This window comes from Mauremys mutica, chromosome 1, assembly GCF_020497125.1.
Source record: "Mauremys mutica isolate MM-2020 ecotype Southern chromosome 1, ASM2049712v1, whole genome shotgun sequence".
Classification (NCBI taxonomy): domain Eukaryota; kingdom Metazoa; phylum Chordata; order Testudines; family Geoemydidae; genus Mauremys; species Mauremys mutica.
In genome coordinates this window covers 225,611,466-225,630,098 of record NC_059072.1, presented here as the reverse complement: position 1 = coordinate 225,630,098, position 18,633 = coordinate 225,611,466, and the positions used below count along the sequence as shown (strand labels likewise).

Here is an 18,633-nt window from a genome sequence, read left to right as displayed (position 1 = left end):
CCGGGCTGGTTTGACCACTCAACACAATGACCTTGCTTGTCACTTTATAGTCCCTCCAGGCTAAAAACGGATCTAATTAAATTGCAAGCCGTTTCAAGGTCATGGTCTCATTGCTTCTATTTCAAAGTCATTATGATTGACAGGGTTTTTTAAGTTGTCACCAATGCTTACCAGCTGAATTTCCACTCCCAGCAAATTCCTTTTTCAGCACTACCTCACTCCATTTCTCCCCATCTTTCCTGCCGCCGTTCGGTTTGATTGTGCTTGGAGGCACTTGTCAGTGAGTAAGAAAGACACTGATATGCTAATAAAAGGTTGTATTAGGAATAGCTTTGGATTTTCATAATTGTATTTTGGTTAATTTTACTGTGCTTTCATCAAATTCAGTCATACTCTTACTTTAATGCTTTGCACTCGTGTTGAGTTGGAGCAACAAAAGTGCAGTTCTCAAAGTACTTTGTGACCACTTAATTAATTAGGCCTCTTGACACCCAGTGAGGTATTATCCTTACGGCTACAATTTTGTCACAGAGATTGTGGAAATCACAGAATCCGTGACTTCCAAAGACCTCTATGACTTCAGCCCATGGTGACTGAGAGCTGCAGGGGGATCCCCGTAGCTCCAAGCTGCGGTGGAGGGGGGACCCTGAAACTCAGTGCCCCCAATGGGTGGTGAGGGCCCCCAGCGCTCCGAGCCCATCCCTACAGCTGCCCCAAGCTTCCCATTTTGTCATGGATATTTGTAGTTAAAGTCACGGACAGGTCACAGCTTTCGTGAATTTTTCTTTATTGACCATGACCTGTCCCTGTCTTTTACTAAAAATATCCATGACAAAATCCTTAATTAGACTTAATTATCCCTATTTTACAGATGAGACACAGGGATTAAGTGACTTTCTCAAGCAAGTCAGCAGCAGAGGTGGGATCAGAACAGTTTCCTCCTCTAGTAATAATTGTGGTGCTATTATTTACATTTAAATAAGCAAGCCTGTTCCCAGTCCCATAAAATGTCCAAGCTAAAGAGAAAACATGTAGGCAAAGGATAAGGTGCAGCTGGGAAATTTAGCATGTGCCTATTCATTCTACTTTATCATTTTATATGAAGGGAAGGGAATAGTGATCTCCATAGATGTGTTTTGAGGAGAGATTTAACATAGGGACTCCCTCCCAAGACAGTATCTCTGCACAGCTTTCATTTTATTATATAGTAGAACAAGAATCAATTAAATGTCAATGTGCTATTTATTAGGCTCTAATGATAATGATCTAATCTGCTAAGAGCACGGTTCATTTATTTTCCAATAACCAAGAATTTATTTCACATTATGGTGCTCCCTTCACTTGCTAAAGGTGTGTGACTTATATAATAACTCCAGTTTTTTTCTCAGTAACCAAACAGCATACAATGCACTGTACTCTGCCTGAAGGCCCTTATTAGCCAATCAGAGCTCAGAGTGTATATATTTCTGTGTCACCTGTTAAGAGGTTATATACATCTTGCTCATTAGTCACTATGAATTCCCCTATGCCAATTGGCTATTTCCTTCAGAACTTCCTATTTACATGCCCACAACACAAACTGCTGCCCCAACTTCTGCCCCTCAGCCTCCTTATTGACCCATGGAGCTTGACTAGAATTTAAATTAAAAAGGAATTTCTCTTTCTGGGGAAAAGAGAGCCAAGCTTTCCTGAGATGCAAGGAGGAACAGAGGAAGGGAGAGGTCTGAGATTGAGGGCTGGTGATCAGATGCTGAGGAGGACATGTTTGCTGTGGACATGGGATAGGACCATTGGGGAGTAGTAGCTAACAACAGTAAGAGGAATAAAACATTTCAACATGATCATAAGATGAGGGTGGAATCTGCTAACTCAGTTTTATAGGTGGGCTATGGTTATTTCAAACAGGGAAACCCCATCAACATTTTATTTTCAATGTATCCAGTGGCATTTCATTGTGCCAGAAACCAGTCCTGTAAGTGTTGTGCATGTGGCATTCCCTTGGGCTTCAGGGAGAGTTCTGGGAAGGACTGTCTCCATGCAGCTAGTGTGGTACTTTAGAAACCTCCTTTAACCCAAAAAATGACAAAATAAGACTTTCCAACCTGCTGCTAAAGAATCGAATTTGTCCACATGTTGGGGAAACTTTTATTTTTATTTAAAGGAAGTTGTACGTGAGAGGCAAGAAACCAATGACAACATTATAGGAAACACCCCAAGCAGCTGATGAAAGGTGTTTCCTGTAGCACTGCAACCATTAGCCTATTGTTGCAAAAGAGCAGAAGTCTGCAAACCTGCCAGAGGAGCAGATATTTCTTACATTTCTGATTTATTGTCAGGGGGCTCAAATAAATCATGAACCACACCCCCTCTGCCACCACAAATGAATAAAACTTGATGAATTACCTGCAGCAAAAGGTGTGCTCCACATTTTTGTCACGTCTCACTCCCCCCTCCCCTTAAGTATTAATATCCTGAATAGATGCAGACTTGTAAAGCTGTCATCACTGGTGAGTTGTCAGCCTGGCCTTTGTTGCTGTTCTTTCTCTTTCTTCCTCATTTGTGTTCAATTTCCCTTGAGTCCTTTGAGACTGATATAGAAAATGTAAAAAAACTATTAGCCCTTAGGTGGGATTATGACAGCTACTTTAGACATGAAGTTGGTTGGGTAATGATTACAGTTGCCATAGTAATCTAAGGCCCTGTCTACATTAAGGAAATTCTCACTGGTGGATCTATGTAAGTGTCCTGGGCATAAACCTCTCCCGCAAATTGGTCCTTCACTGCTGACTGATTTCTGCAGTCAACTACTTGAGAAATCCACAGAACATGATACCATCAGAACATACAGCACGATACGTGGCTGCATTCAAGGAGGCAGGATTGAGCCCGTAGCAAGAGGAGGCAGAGAGCATTGCAATTGGTTCCAATGGGAGTAAGTAGCATGCCAAGAAGAGAGAGAGGGATTTTTTTTTAAACAAACCACAAAAACCAAACACCCAGGCTTTGCTGAGGGGCCCGTCCAATGTGTCAGAGGCTTCTTCAGAACAGATGAACAATTTCAGTTGTGTTTCTTTACCAGTCTTAATAACAGGTCAAAGTGCAGTGATGAAGTAGGAACCTTTCGGTGCACTTTGGTACAGGGTAACTCTTTCAGAAATGCTGAGGTGCCGGGCCCCAGCTGCTATCACAGGTTTATCTTCAGCTGGAAGGTTTGGGTGTCCTGACCTGACATGGGTAATGCAAGGTTGTATTAAAATAAATTGGAAACAACTGGAGTGAATGGTTGCACCCCACAGAGGTGAGAGGTTACTCATTGGGTTGCCTCTTACTGAACACACTTGTTACTGATCTGCAGGAGGAAATGATGGGGAGCAGGTGATGCTGGCTGATGAGAGTTCTTTCAGTTCATAAGAACTACGAGTGACCTGATGGTATAAAAAAAAAATTGGAGATATAGCTATCTCCTAGAACTGGAAGAGACCTTGAAAGGTCATTGAGTCCAGCCCCCTGCCTTCACTAGCAGGACCAAGTACTGATTTTGCCCCAGATCCCTAAGTGGCCTCCTCAAGGATTGAACTCACAACCTTGGGTTTAGCAGGCCAATGCTCAAACCACTGAGCTATCCCTCCCCTCGTAGGTAAAATTCATCTTGAAAAGGGGAGTGTGTTTAGTGTCTAGTTCAGCCATAGGTTTACTTGGCTCTGTATAAAGCATATTGATATTATGGGTCCCATCCCACTTTCTCCACATTCTCTGCCTCCCAACAACCACATGTACGACTCCTTCTGGCTGACCTAAAACATACACTGGCCTCTGGTGACTCCCCCTGAGGGACTGGGAAGCCAGGTACTAATGTAATCCACTCATCAGTGTGTTACAAAGTCCCCTATTGGTCCATCCACACACCAGTGCATTCCACTAGAAACAAAGCATCACCACCTATAGTTAATATCTGCACAACCCAGTAGCACCAGAATCCAACAGGCTGCGGAGGTGGAATTGGTTGCTTGGTCTGATGCCTGCATGTGGAACAAGACCTTGTGCAACTTCATGGAGTGTATAGGCCTAAGTCCAGCTGCCAGTGCTGCCCTCGCTTGCTGTGTGAGCACGAGCAAGTCCGTGTAGAACGCGTCTAAAAATACCTACCTAGGTCACAGGCATAGTGTGGGATTTGTTGAATGCCTGTCAAAGTACTCCAAGTACTTTGCATGTAGATAGTGCTGTTCAGCCAAAGATTTGATATGAAAAGCATTTGCTTTATTTGTTAAGTCTCTAACAACATTTTGAGTGATGTGCTAGTGGGTTCAAGTCTCACATAATCTGATCGTGACAGGAATCTGGAAAGAATTCCTTCTCCCGGTGGCACTCACCCCCACCATGTACAGCAGCACTGGTTGTCCACTGGTAGAGGCAAGATCCTGGACCTGACGGAATTATAGGCTGATCTACTCTAGCAAGTCCTGTACAATAAGTTAAGAATAGGCATCGGGGGAAGAAGCCATCCATCTAGGCTGAGAAACAGCAGATCCCCAGCCTGATAAAAATGGTATAGCCAGTTTTGCTTATTTTGCTAATGTTTCTCCCTCAAAAATCAATTAACTTCTATAATAGCTTTGGCTTTATTATTTTATGTGCTGTTAAAATCCATTTCAATTCCAGAAAGCCCTTTAATTTCCAGGATGAGCATTTACATTGTATATTTGTGGGAGCAATACACATAGATAATGAAGAGTTTGGTTTCAATATTTACTCATAAACACCTAGATGTTCAAGTCACATTAACAGTTCACCAAATATAATTTTAAGTAAGCCTCTAAACTCTTACTGAATACACTTTAAATCTTTAACACATTTTTAGTAAACATAGAGTAGAATTTCTTTTAATGTTACAAAAGAGGAGATTAGTAACTAAACTATAATATAATCAGAAACTGGAGCTGTGTGAAATCATATGCAAAGGTTCTTTAAAAATCTAATTAAGTCTTTGCTGGACTTTAGTTCCCATGTGCAAGTCCCATTGGCATCAGTGGAAAGTGAGGACACACTGCAGCCCTTGTGAAAAAACACTAGTCTTGAGTGGGAGATTTTTTGGTAAATGTTTTCTTCTGGCCTCTGGAACAAGGGCAGCAGGTTCAACATTTTGCTGAGAGCAGATGAAATTGCCCCAAACCTGTGTTTTCATTGTGACAATTTCAAGACACAAAACCAGGGATCTCCACACAGCTCAGCTCCTGAAATCAGTTTCAACAAAACTAACTGGGGCCAGATTCTGCTCTGACTTCCATCCTTAGGCAGCCCCATTGTGCAGGCTGCGAGTTGTTATGACAGAATCGAGCCCATCTTTGCTACCCTTGTCATTGTGTTTATTGTCTTTCTACATTTTGCTAGGGACTTGCCTCACACCCCTTTAAAAGCCACGCATGATTGGACTTTAAGCACATTTACTCATGCACTCCAGCAGCTCCATCCTGATGGCAATGCGCACATGCCAGCCTAGAGGTATTAATCGGATGTAGCGGGAAACAATCGGAGGGCGCAGGAGATTCTGGACAATGGATGATCTGTCTGAGTTTCCATAGAAAACCTGCACAACACCCAGAGAGACAAAAAGGCAGGTTAGCACAGAGCAGAGTGGGTTAAGGGCTATATCTCCCTCTTCACCAGATCAGGTGACAATCCATTATCACGCTCACCAGTTTGCAAGCCAAGAATGTGAATTGCTGAATGATGTGATGTGAAGTCTTCACCAGGCAGTGCTGATGACGGTATTGGTCATTCGCAACAAACCTTTTCCATTTGGACAGTGAATGGTGCAATTCTGCCTACTGGCTTAAAGTTACTCTAGCACCAAGTCAGCGTAAAGCGTCAGGACAGGAGTTACAACAGTGTAAAATGAGTGTAAGTCCAGGGAGATTCAGACCTAGTTGTTCTTGTCCCCCCCAAAAAAACCACATGGTTTTAAAAGAAAAGTGACCCAAGAAGGGCAGGGGAGAATTGCAACAAGATTTGTCATTTTTAATTCAAAGGGCCCGACTCTCATTTGTACTAGGGCCCTTTGCCATCCCTCTGGCAAAGTAAAGTTGACATAGTGTCAATGACAGTCAGGCCACCTCTGTATTTTGGGAGAATGTGAGACATCTCCTCATCAGACTGGGGGTGTAGGTCACAGTCTGGGCTTTGTTGGCCGGCTACTGCAGCGCACTGGTCCGGTTCCCCTTTGGAATTTGACCTGGCTTTGTCAAAGTGCCAGCTCTGGTGAGTGGTGTCACTGACTGTGTATTTAAACAATGACAAGTCTGAGCTCCACGTTTTTCTCAAAGGCAGTATTTTGAATGAGCGCTGATCTGTGCAGCACTCTACACGCTCTGCTGCTAGCAGCAAGCTGAACAGGGAATGAGGTTAGCTTCTGTGGTGCTCAGGGGTCCAACTGGCATCAGGGTTAACACAGCGGCACAACACCTTTTGAAGATTGTGCCGGCTTCCCTGAACTGCTGTACTTAATTTTGGAATCCAGTACTGCCATTAAAAGAAAACTGTTTGGCCTTCTATAATTGTACCAGATTGCACTAGTTTTCATCACAAATCCCAAGATGTTCATGGGGAAAGCACAACCTCAGGCTTCTGTGAAATTCCTGATCTTCACTCCCTACAGACAGCTCATCCCGTGTACACCTGGTTCACACAAGACCCATTCAGACTCCTTTCGATCCCTAGCTCCTATGTCTGACTATGGTTATATTATGGGAGTCACTCTGACAAAAACTCTCAGATGTTATTTGCTGTAGTGCAGTCACTTGCAATCCACCAGCTTTCATCTAATGGTATTGCCCTTATCTAACGCTGACAAAGTATTACTAAATGTTACACGTCCTCCCGAAGAGCATAACGTTGCTGTCGGATTTCGAAATGAGACTGTGGCTGTGCTTGAAAAGTTCCTTACCGTGCCAAAGATTCTACTGGTTTGCAAACTAGTCTCTGCACTTAAAACAGGGAATACCCAGGGAACTGGTAGTGTCTCTCAATCCAATAGTAAGGGATCACTGTGTGCAGGGGCGGCTCTAGCCATTTCGCCGCCCCAAGCACGGCGGCATGCCGCGGGGGGGCGCTCTGCCGGTCCCGCGGCTCCGGTGGACCTCCCGCAGGCGTGCCTGCGGATGCTCCACCGAAGCCACGGCACCAGCACCCCCCGCGGCATGCCGCCCCAAGCATGCGCTTGGTGTGCTGGGGCCTGGAGCCGCCCCTGACTGTGTGGTTTCCTTTTGTTGTAATTAAAGTAAGATCTGCTGCAAGGTGTTCCTGCCCTTGGGGGATACATGCCTTTATGTTTCCCTTCTTTTTACTCTGTTTTGGGTGTTCCTCTGTGTTTTCTTATGCCTCTTTATTTCTATTGGGTCAGTTTGCATATTTATAGCTAAGGCTTTGCTCAACAGAAATTGGTTAGGGGTCAAATTTGTAGAGCTCATGACAAGAGTCAGCATAATTCCAGTCTTTCCTTACCAGGCAATAGATGAGTTGGATTTCTCGGGCTGGATTCTCTATAGCCGTGCAAAGGAAATGACTGCATAAGGCCAGCAGAGAATTGCACTGTAGGAGGAGAACTCCCTGCTGGCATAGATGTGACAGATCTGGAGCCCACTCCTGTGGTAGGCTGGTAGATGGGTTGGGAAAGGACATATCCGGATGTGGTGAAGCAGAGCTCTGCTATGCTAAATCCTCCACGGGTGGGGGTTCATTAAGATATGTCACACCAGAGGCATAGCTCAGAGCTTCCTGGCAGCTTCTTTTAGTATTGATGAGGTCTGGAGTGTTACAAACCAGCCACTGGGATCAAGAAATGCAACCTACTAGCAGACACCCTTCCTTCCTGCTTTGAGCAGAGCGCAGGTGCAAGGAAGCCTGGCCCATATTCTCTCTTATAACTTAATTTGATTTAATGGCACAAAGGCTTTGTGCTGGTGTTCTGCATAGGATATCACCATTGTGAGCCAAAATCTGCATTTAGCTTAAAACCGTTTTCACCAAAATGCTCCTCCCACTGACCCGGTTGTTTCCTGTCTGGTCCTTGTAGTAAATCCAATTCAGATTCTCATCAGTCCTGTACTGCACGCTGTATTTTGTCATCCACTCGTCCGCATCACAGCGCCCCTGTGTGAGTAGCCCTGAGATAACTTTGACCTCTTTCATGTCAATCTGCAGCCACTGCCCATTGTCTTGAAATTTGGAGAGCCATGCACACCTGTCAGAAACCGGCAAATCAAAGAAAGCAGTACAGGTGTTAGTCCCGGGGGAATCAGCCAGGAAAGGAAGGAATGCAAAGGAACTGACCTGTTAAGGGTCAATGACAAGAATTTTTAAAAGTGACTAGTGATCTGTGGTACCTCCATGTTTAAATGCCCAACTGAAAGTGGGCAGGTGCTCAGCACTTTCTGAAAATAAGGTGTCTCAGGTTAGGCAGCCAGAAACTGAGGAGCCCAATCACTGGTCATGTTTGAAAATCTTAGCCCAAATATTTCGGTCTGTGGCAGAACTCCAGTGACTTCAGTGGTACCATAGTCCAGCCCTAAGACTCCAGCATTTTACTGGAAAATTAACCAGGAATAGACTTGGGGATATAACATTCTCTGAACCAGATTCAGCCCTGGTGTAAGCGGCTGGAAATGCCACTGAATATTTAAGGCACAGTTTGTTCCTTCAGCTTTACTTCATTTCCCCCCTTTTTTTTGCTTTGTTACGTTAGTATCAAGACTCCTACAACTCTGCATCCTGCTCAGTTGAATCGCTGCACAACACTCATCATTGTACTGCACTTGCAGGGATGTTTGGCTTACCCAAAACCCTGGCCATTAAGTCGGGCCTTGTTTGCAGTCCATGAAGTATACCAGCCGGTGTACTGCTCGGAATTGGAGCAGCTTATCTGGTCAGAAGGAAGCGCTCCTGACTCAAACCCAAGGGGTTTATGATAGGGACACTCTGCAAGAGAAACAAGCAGTTTAATCCAAGGAAAGGCGGCTGCTTTTATTGACTGGTTTTGTTTGCTCAGCATGTTTGTGGCATGTGGATTCAAGCTGTGTTTTCACACTGTTAGGACAGACCATAAACAGCAATGTGCAGCATGGACACCTGTGGAGCTACAGGGAAGGGCTTTAGCGAGGCCAGGTGCGAGCTGACCTGCTTGGGCTGCCTCGGTCCCCCTGCCATGTTGAGGGCAATGGGACTATTTGTGTAAGTAGGCGCAAGGGGCTCCCAATCTGACCCTCTGAGAGCAAAGGGCTGTAATTAGAACTCAAACCTGGCTCTCCCAGGTGCCAGCAGAGCTCACACCACAAGGGCATGGATCAGCCCATTTACCGTGGGCAGCAGCACTATCCTCCAGAAGTGGATTACACCAGGTATAATGAGTGGGGTTCGGCAGAAGTCTGTTCTGGGACTGGCTCTGTTCAATATCTTCATCAACGACACAGATATTGTCATAGAAAGTACGCTTATTAGGTTTGCAGATGATACCAAACTGGTTTTCAGATGATAGGGATTGCAACTGCTTTGGAAGACAGGGTCATAATTCAAAATGATCTGGTCAAATTGGAGAAATGGTCTGAGGTAAACAGGATGAAGTTTAACAAAGACAAATGCAAAGTGCTCCACTTTGGAAGGAAAAATCAGTTTCACACATACAGAATGGGAAGAGACTGTCTAGGGAGGAGTACAGCAGAAAAAGATCTAGGGGTTATAGTGAACCACAAGCTAAATATGAGTCAACAGTGTGATGCTGTTGCAAAAAAAGCAAATGTGATTCTGGGATGCATTGACAGCTGTGTTGTGAGCAAGACACAAGAAGTCATTCTTCCACTCTACTCTGCGCTGGTTAGGCCTCAACTGGAGTATTGTGTCCAGTTCTGGGCACCACATTTCAAGAAAGATGTGGAGAAATTGGAGAGGGTCCAGAGAAGAGCAACACGAATTATTAAAGGTCTAGAGAACATGACCTATGAAGGAAGGCTGAAAGAACTGGGTTTGTTTAGTTTGGAAAAGAGAAGACTGAGAGGGGACATGATAGCAGTTTTCAGGTATCTAAAAGGGTGTCATAAGGAGGAGGGAGAAAACTTGTTCATCTTAGCCCCCAAGGATAGAACAAGAAGCAATGGGCTTAAACTGCAGCAAGGGAGGTTTAGGTTGGACATTAGGAAAAGGTTCCTAACTGTCAGGGTGGTTAATCACTGGAATAAATTGCCTAGGGAGGTTGTGGAATCTCCATCTCTGGAGATATTTAAGAGTAGGTTAGATAAATGTCTATGCAGGATGGTCTAGACAGTATTTGGTCCTGCCATGATAAATCTGGAAAACTGGAGCATGATGGTCACGTTTTTAAAACGAAAAGGCCAGATCCTCAGCTCGTGTCAATGGGAGAGCGCCATTAAGCTTTTAATCATCACTGATGTTTCTGAGTCTTCTGCTGGGTGTGGCCATTTTCTAAACATCCCATGTGACACCATCTGAGCTAATGGTAGGGCCGCGTGCGATCCCAGTGCATGAGAATGTGAACTGGTTTTCAGCCTGCTTCCATATGGAGTTAACAACTATACAGGTAATGTAATATGTAACAGCTGGACATGTTGTTTAAATATAATATAGGAATGATCTTCTCGGGATGATTCAACAAGAATCCAACTGGCTGCCAGAGCCACTAAGGGCAGCAATGCACATTTATTATTAAAACTTTATTTTCAAATGTGTGTCACAGTTTATTGCTGGTGGAACATGCGCCTTCCCTTTTGCGATTCCAATCTGCTGGGCTCTGCAAAGTGCCTCAGTTTCCATTAAGCAATTTTTTGGAGAGGTCTAGTTATGTGTCTAGAGAAAACAAAGAAAGATGCTAACAAGCTTCCAACAGGAATTGCCTGAGCAAATTCCTATAACCTAGGCACTTAATTTCCATATTTTATCTCCCCCACCCAGACATTCATATTACACCAGCTAATTTGTCTCCTATGGTAGCTACCCATGCAAATTTCACCGACCTGTTTAAACAAATCTGCTTTCTTGTGTAAAGCTGAGATGGTGGACAGGAAATCTTCCTTTCTGAATGGCGTTTGAAAGCACAGTATAACCCCTTAACAACAAAGCTGTGTCTAACTGTGTAAGGCCTTCCAGAGCAGAATTGGCCTCTAGACCCTATAGGACTTTTCCTACAGTCACTGTAGAGCAGTGCACGCATAAGCTCAGTATCTCATTAACATATTTTGGTAGGTAAATGTCTCATTAACATATTTTTCTGTTAAAAACAAGTAGCTGCCACCCCTCCTTCCTCCAGGCAAGGAAATACCAGCCTAGAAAAGCTTGTGGATAATAACTGCAAACATGAACTGCTTTAAATTCCAAAACTATGTTGTTAAGCATGTTGTGACAGCCTTGTCTGCCCTAGCTTTGGGAGCCGTTAGTGAATTGAGGTAAAGGATCTTTGGGATCCACTGTATTAAAGGCATAGTTTTATGTATTATCATGGGTTAGGGTTGATTGTCGGGGTGGGAGGTTGTGAAGCTGTGGGGACTCAAAGAACTATATTGAAAATATGACAGACAAGCCCGGACTGTTGGGACAATATGTGTGAAGTGGATTTCCTGGGGAATATCTGGGAAGAGGTGAATGAAATTCCAAGCCTCCAATTATGTAAACAACCCCCAGCCTGCTGAAACTATGCCCTGAGGAGAAGGTAATTGTCTATGAATCACTTGTTACATGTGTGACACACACACACTGGCAGAAGGCTCCCCCATACTGTAACTGACATCAGGCCTGACACACTCATTGCCCCAACAAGTTATTGTCACAATGTATCTCTCAAAGGAAAAAATCATTGCAGGGTGTATGTTCAGGCTGTATATAAAAAATTATAGATGTGTGCTGGAAATACGTTCTTAAAATGTATTTGGGAGGCAGTGCATGACCCCAGCCTGCTCTAGACAAAGGAATGTGTATGTACCTGTCTGACCTGCATGGTTACAGGCAAAGGCCAATAGAAAGACATTTCCATGTAAGATGACCAAAGCTAGAGGAGTAGGGAAGACTCTGCACCCAGGAAAACTTCTTGGCTCTTGAAGCAGGGACAACAGACTTTGGGTAATATGGCGGGGTCAGGCAAAGAGACATTTTAGGGACTCATCACTGAGGGGATGAGAGGGCGTAGGACCCTTTGAGCTTATGAAAGCTGGACCCTCTTAACCTGAAAAGCAAGATACACTGGTAATTTGACATAAAACTGCTTAAAACATAAGAAAACTGATTAGGCAAAGATTGCAATGTGCTTAAATGAAGTTTGTCACTAGAAAGGGTGTTGTTTTATTTGTAACCATACCTGTCTTTCATTCGTGCTTAGTATCACTTAAGTTTCTGTTCTTCATTTGTTTTATTATAAAACCCAGCTCGATGCTGTGTATTAGTGGTAGAGGGTGAGTTCTCAGCTAACCTAACAGGCTGATGCATACGCTGTCCCTTTGGAGGCAGCAAACTTAATAACTTCTGTGTGTGTCCAGCGAGAGGGACTGGGCACTGCTGGGAGATGTCTCTGAGGAACTCGGGTTCGCTGATTATTACCTGCCAGGCAAGGTGTGGACTGACTGAATCCTTAGGAGTTTGTTGGCAAAGGAAACAGGTGGGTGTGTCATGGGATTGACACATAGTTTAGCAGCGAAGCTCACTCCTGCTAAGGCAGAGTGGTAACACAGTGGCTTGCAGTTCTGGGTGTCCTGAGTGAGAAGTCACACTATGAAGCCAAGATTAAAGGCCCAAGCTGTATAAAGAAAAGGCTGAACTATTCCTGGGTGTTCTGGTTCTGAATCTGAGACAGTTATGAACTTGGGGGAAACCCAGTTGTGGGTTTTGAAGGCTTGACAGGTACCAGAGCCTGAGGCTGGAGCTGGGGTGATCTCTGGTAAGCTTTTTAGCAGGTGTGTAAGTTCTTTAATTGTTTTCAATATGTTTTCTCTGTAATGATTTCACCATAAGAGTGAATGTGTGTACGTGGGAAGAGCTGTGGTAATGTGTAACTGCTGACAATTACACTATTTATAGCCTTTGGCGAGAAAGCCAAGTGCAGATGCTGGCCTGTGTAGTCAGTCTGGCTTGCTGGGGATATTACAGTGTAGGCAGGGAGCTGTGCAGCCTGGAAAAACCCTGCTCAGGAAAGAGAGATGCGGGTCTCTACTGACCAGAGGTGATGGCTGAGGAGCTTGCAGCCTAGAGTGGGTGCCCTCAGAGAGCACTGAGGGGGAATATGTATGCAGTTGCCCTGACCTATGATACATATGGTGGCAGCATGTGTGAGCTCTATGGCAGTGTAAATTGCCATTAGTGCCAACTGCAGTGAAAGCAAGTAGCACAGAAGGGGGAAAGCACACAGTAAAGTTTTATAGTCTTCCCAGGGAAAGAATAGCCAAAAAGAGAGAGAGGTGAAAATGAGTTATGAACAGCTGAAGAAAGGTCAGCTGCTTGAGCTCTGCAGAGAAAGGCAGCTCAGCACTGAGGTGCAGACAAAAACACAGCTAGTCGACTTGCTGGATTCTCAAGCTCAGAAGAGGAATGATGGTCCAGGTTTTCAGGGAACATCTGGCCAGCAGGCCTTGGTGATCTTGGAGCCAACTCCCTGGAGGGAAGCTGGGAAGAGGCTTGCATCACTGCAACTGGGAATTTGGACAGGTCCACAGGAGGACCAAGAGAGGATACAGCTGGAGAGGGACCAGCAGCAACAGTCGCAGCACCAGGAAGAATAGAAGAAGCACCAGTGCCAACATAAGGGGAGTGAGGAGAGGGAAAGAATAAACATCTGCTCAAGATGGAGGCTGTGCCAGCAAAATCCTAATCTGATAGGTGGAGCCAGACCCCATGTACCTGGCTTGGTGTGTGGCACAGACTCCAAATTACTTTAGGGGGAGAGGTAACATGGATGTGTTTCTAGATCATAGAACATCAGGGTTGGAAGGGATCTCAGGAGGTCAGCTAGTGCAACCCCCTGCTCAAAGCAGGACCAATCCCCAGACAGATTTTTACCCCAGATCCCTAAATGGCCCTCTCAAGAAGTGAACTCACAACCCTGGGCTTAGCTGGCCAATAGCTCAACCCACTGAGCTATCCCTTCCCCCCCCCTAATACTTTTGAAATGGGGTGTAAGTTGAATGGGGGGTGGGGCAGGAGGCCATGGTACGGTATCTGGCTCCACTACTGCCAAGGACAAAGGCTTTGGACATTTTCACCCTTATGGACAGAGGGGTCTCTAGGGATTGTTGCAAAAGTTTAAAGTAACCCCTGACATGTAGAGGAGACGATTTCAGGGAGTTCAGAAAAAAGGGGATATGAACTATGCTGAGTTTTCAACTCAAATTAGTGGTTGTAACCACATGGCTCCTTCTTGGGCACCTCCTCCTGGCCTCAGGGAAGTCCTGCCAGGGGCCCCTCACCTCAGTTTCCCTTTTGAGTCCCCAGTAACTGATACAAATTTATCTTCGAGTCCATCAACATAGTTTATTAACTAAATATAGTGCAAACAGTCTGTAAGAAAACATAGTCCATATCACCCCACTGCATGTAATTCTGACAATCTAGCTTCATTCTCACCATACCCAGTGACTTCTGCCACACCTCCATCCCCCTGCCAGGACAGCCATCCCAGCGAGAGTGCAATCCTCCACAGCATCTCTGCTGGGAGATAATCTTTACCTAGGGAGCAGTCCCACACTCCCCCGGCCCTCTCATGGTTACTCTGGGCCCAGCTGTCTGGCCCTGGCAAGGTCAGCGGGTAAGCCCCTTCGTGACTTCCCTGCCTGGCCCTTGGCTCCGGCTCTCTAGCTTAGAGCCAGCAGGCATTTCCCTCTGCTGCTTCTGCTCTTCCTGCCGTTAGCCTACTCCAGCCTTCCTGCTCTGGCTTTCTGGCTTAGGTATGCCAGCCAGAAAACCTCTCTTGCTGCTCTCCTGCCTTCAGCCTTCTCTCAGGAACCAACACCCATCTCACTCTGGCAACTTTCCTCTCCTGACTGACTCAGTCTGCTCTGAATCACTAGATAATGCTCACCAGACCTCTTAGGGGATGTCTTAATACTGCAATGCAAGCCCAGGCTTAGTAGAACTCGAGCTCACAGATCCTAGGTTTGTTAACCTAGGACTTGAGCATCTACACTCGTTTGTAACCCAAGGTTAGGAATTATTGAACTCTGAATCTCAACCCGCTGCTCCTGCGACTACACTGTGGGTCCTAGTCCAACCACCCATATCCCAGACTTCCAAACATCCTCCCAAAATGCCGCCACTGTAGCCCTTAGCCTTTGGTGCAGTGTAGGAAAACTTGACTGTCCCACAAACTTGCCTGTCTGGAGCTCTAAGAAAGTCGCCTGTGGGATACTTTTGGTGGACTCCCAGAGCACGAGTCCAGGGGGCTGCATCTACACTGCAAAGCAATAGGGCTTGAACCCAGGGTTCTGGCTTGACTCAGGCTCGGAATCTCTACCCTGTGGTGTGTTGGAGCCTGGATCCGAGCCCTAGGTTAGCACAATGTGTGTGTAGATGGAAGGTGTTAGGCTTGAGCCTGAGTGATTACACTGCAGTGTAAACATATCCTTATAGCTCCCAGATACTGTCCTGCCCTCTTAATGGGCTAAATGGGAGCATGTGGACTGGAACAGGAGAACTGAGCCCAATTTCATTTAAAGGGGGAACTGGCTGGGTGATTTCCATGGTCAGTGATGCTTACAATTAATGGGTTTAGAACAATTCCATAAACTCTGTCTGTTTTAGCTCTGATTTGAGCTCAGGGTGGCAAAGATCCTAGAGATGTTACTTTAGCGGGGCAACTGGCAGACCAATATGTGGATAGTCGGCCTGGGTTTGATAGGAAACCTAATAGGGACAGAGGACAGGGATCAGGCCCAAGCCAAAGCCCATGCTAAGGGGGGAGGGAACCCTCCTCCAAGGAACTCTGGGCTGGGTGGGGAGAAGTGGTGTGGTGAGCCGGGTCACTTTGCCAGGGATTGCCCACTCTGCCCAAAGAGGCCCAGGGCAGGGTTGGAAAGGCCAGGTGCAGCCCAACCTCGCAGTTAACTGTGTGACTGACTCTTCAGAGGGAGGGAATTACACAGCCCATCTGTCAATGACATACACCTCTACCCCGATATAACGCTGTCCTCAGGAGCCAAAAAATCTTACCGTGTTATAGGTGAAACTTGCTTTGATCCTCCGGAGTGCGCAGCCGCCCCCCCCCCCCCGGAGCATTGCTTTATGGCGTTATATCCGAATTCATGTTATATCGGGTCGCGTTAGATCGAGGTAGAGGTGTATAGTGTTCATGCTGAGCCAGTCACTCCCCAGACCACTGCCTGTGTGTCCTGTGTCACCCTCTGGGTAATGAAGATCCATCTGATCACCAGTGGGAGCGAAAAGGGGTAGATAACGAGACATTCATTGGATGGAGAGACACTGGAGTTGCTAAAACTATAGTTAGGTCCCATATGGTGATACCCCATCAAATGCTCCCAGGGTGTGAAAAGTGGGTTACAGTTCCTGCTGTAAAAGCCTTCACTCTGCCTACAGCACAGCTTTGTATACAGACCCAGAAAGTGTCTGGGTGCTGGCTATTTGGCTGTTGTCAGATCCGTATTCTTTACTTTTGGGGCATGATATTCTGGCTTTGAAGGCAGAAGGGGTAAAATCACCCTCCCCCACACCCAGTTAACCCCAGACCTGCAAAGGACTGTGTTAGCCAAAATGCAAATGGAGAAGCTGACAGTGAGGAGGCCTCTGCCAGTATCCAATAGGAATCAAGTTACCTTCCCAGTGTAGGCAGAGAAATACCTGAGGAGCAGGAGGGTGAGACAGCCATACACTGCAGGGGACTGACAAGAACCACTGTTTTACGGGACATTCTCCCAGCACAAAAGCCCTGGCCAGGGAAATAAGCTCTCTGCCTACCCTTACCAAGGATCCAGAGGAAGTACAGAGGCTGCAGATGTCAGGGTCTCCAGCCAAAACAGGGACACTGAGGCAGCTGCAGTGCACTGCCAAAGCCTATGACACCCATCCAATGGTGGGAATGTCCAAGTAAAGTCTATGATAGCTGCCTGGGAGATGACAAAGGGATCTACAGCCAGGAAGTGGGGGGAGCTTCTTACCACAGTATCTGACTGCTTGATGGTCTGGGGGGGAGGGGCGAGGAGAGGAAATTCTGCTTGGCTGTGTGTGGGAAACAAGAGCCCCCTTCTCACCTCCCCCACCCCCACCCCCACTGGGGTGGGGGATTGATAGTCCTTCCCCATATATGGTCCTTCCCCTCCCTTCCTTTCCCTATGAGTTGCACAAACTTTTTTATGACATCGAAAGAAAAAAAATTAGCTTTCATTTCCCTTCAGGGCTGATGTGACCCACTGGCGGGAGTTAAACCATCCAATGGATTTATAGCAGTCTGTCTTCTTGTGATTAGTTCACAACATAACCAGATTTCCACAGCATTAAAATAAGTTGTTCCCTTTGTGTAAGAAACCGCAAACTGAGCCTGGACTTAAGTGGCCCCAGACATTTACTACTTGGCAGGCTTATCTAGAACGTGATGGATGGAAGCCAGAACAATTTTACTTTTAGTAACACTAATCTGTAGATCACCCAGCCATAATACAATTAAGGGGTCACCTTCGGCTCTGGAAGACTGTCACAGACAGAGAACTACTCAACAGATGTCTGGAGGCTGCCAGGACCAACCAGTTAATTTATTTAATGCTGTTGACCTTAAGAAAACTCTTAAAGTGGTTATTAGAATGGCTACTCCCATGATAGCTAAGCTTGAGAGAGGCAACATTGCAAAGGCATAAAGAGACAGACTGGGATAGCAGCGTGACAGCTCTACTGCTATTTGAGTTTGTTTTGTGTACAAACTGGCACAAGCTAAGTGGTTGCCATTAAAACCTTTAAATTTTGCTTTTGCAAATAGATAGTAAATAGATAGGATATAGCTAGGGAATACTGTAGTAATATTCATTACTTGCAGAGTTGTTTGTAAAGACTTTAATGGAGACCACTGTGTACCACTATTGCTCCCTTGAATGCTAGCACTCATGGGCCTGATTCTCCACTGCCTTGCACATTCTGTGGTCATTTAGATCTGGGCAAAGTGAGGCTAAAGTGCTGTCTGAGAGGGTAGCGTGTTCCACTCACATTAAGCACCTTCTGCGCAGGTGAGAATGGCTCCGTGAAGTGCAGCGCATGGAGAATTAGGCTCATTATAAATTCTTTGCAGTGACATTATACAAATTCTGTGTTTGTTCCTTTGAACCCAGGCACAATTTTGTTATTTCTACCAGGGAGCCGCTCATTTATAGTGAAAGAGCTTTCTGGGTAAAATGATGTCATCTTTTATTATTCTGTTCTCCTCAGACATGTAAGTATGTTCTTCATAAGGGCACTGCCTAACTACAGTACTTAATTCCTATTATACCATCCCCTATAGCCGTCAAAGAGCCCTGATTTCATTCTTTGAGATCACACGTTTGGGTGATAAAGGTATCTGTGTAGATACCTAAGCTTTTATAAGTATTATTACCACACAACATTCTCCATATTACCAGCTCTTGCAAGTGACAGGATTTCAGGGATTCTGGAGACCGT

At 45.6% G+C, this 18,633-nt stretch overlaps 1 protein-coding gene across 2 annotated transcripts in view; it reads right to left on the bottom strand.

Annotated features, from left to right (window-relative positions):
* Nucleotides 1–4,434: 4,434 nt before the first annotated feature.
* Nucleotides 4,435–18,633, bottom strand: part of RS1 (retinoschisin 1) — a 33,521-nt gene continuing 19,322 nt past the window's right edge. For both annotated transcript variants that reach the window (XM_044993511.1, XM_044993500.1), the window contains exons 5-7: nucleotides 8,829–8,970; nucleotides 8,041–8,236; nucleotides 4,435–5,584 (exon numbers count right to left, since the gene is read on the bottom strand). In XM_044993511.1, coding sequence (XP_044849446.1) covers nucleotides 5,432–5,584; nucleotides 8,041–8,236; nucleotides 8,829–8,970 — 491 coding nt within the window. In that variant the 3' untranslated portion in view covers nucleotides 4,435–5,431. The remainder of the gene's footprint in view (nucleotides 5,585–8,040; nucleotides 8,237–8,828; nucleotides 8,971–18,633) is intronic.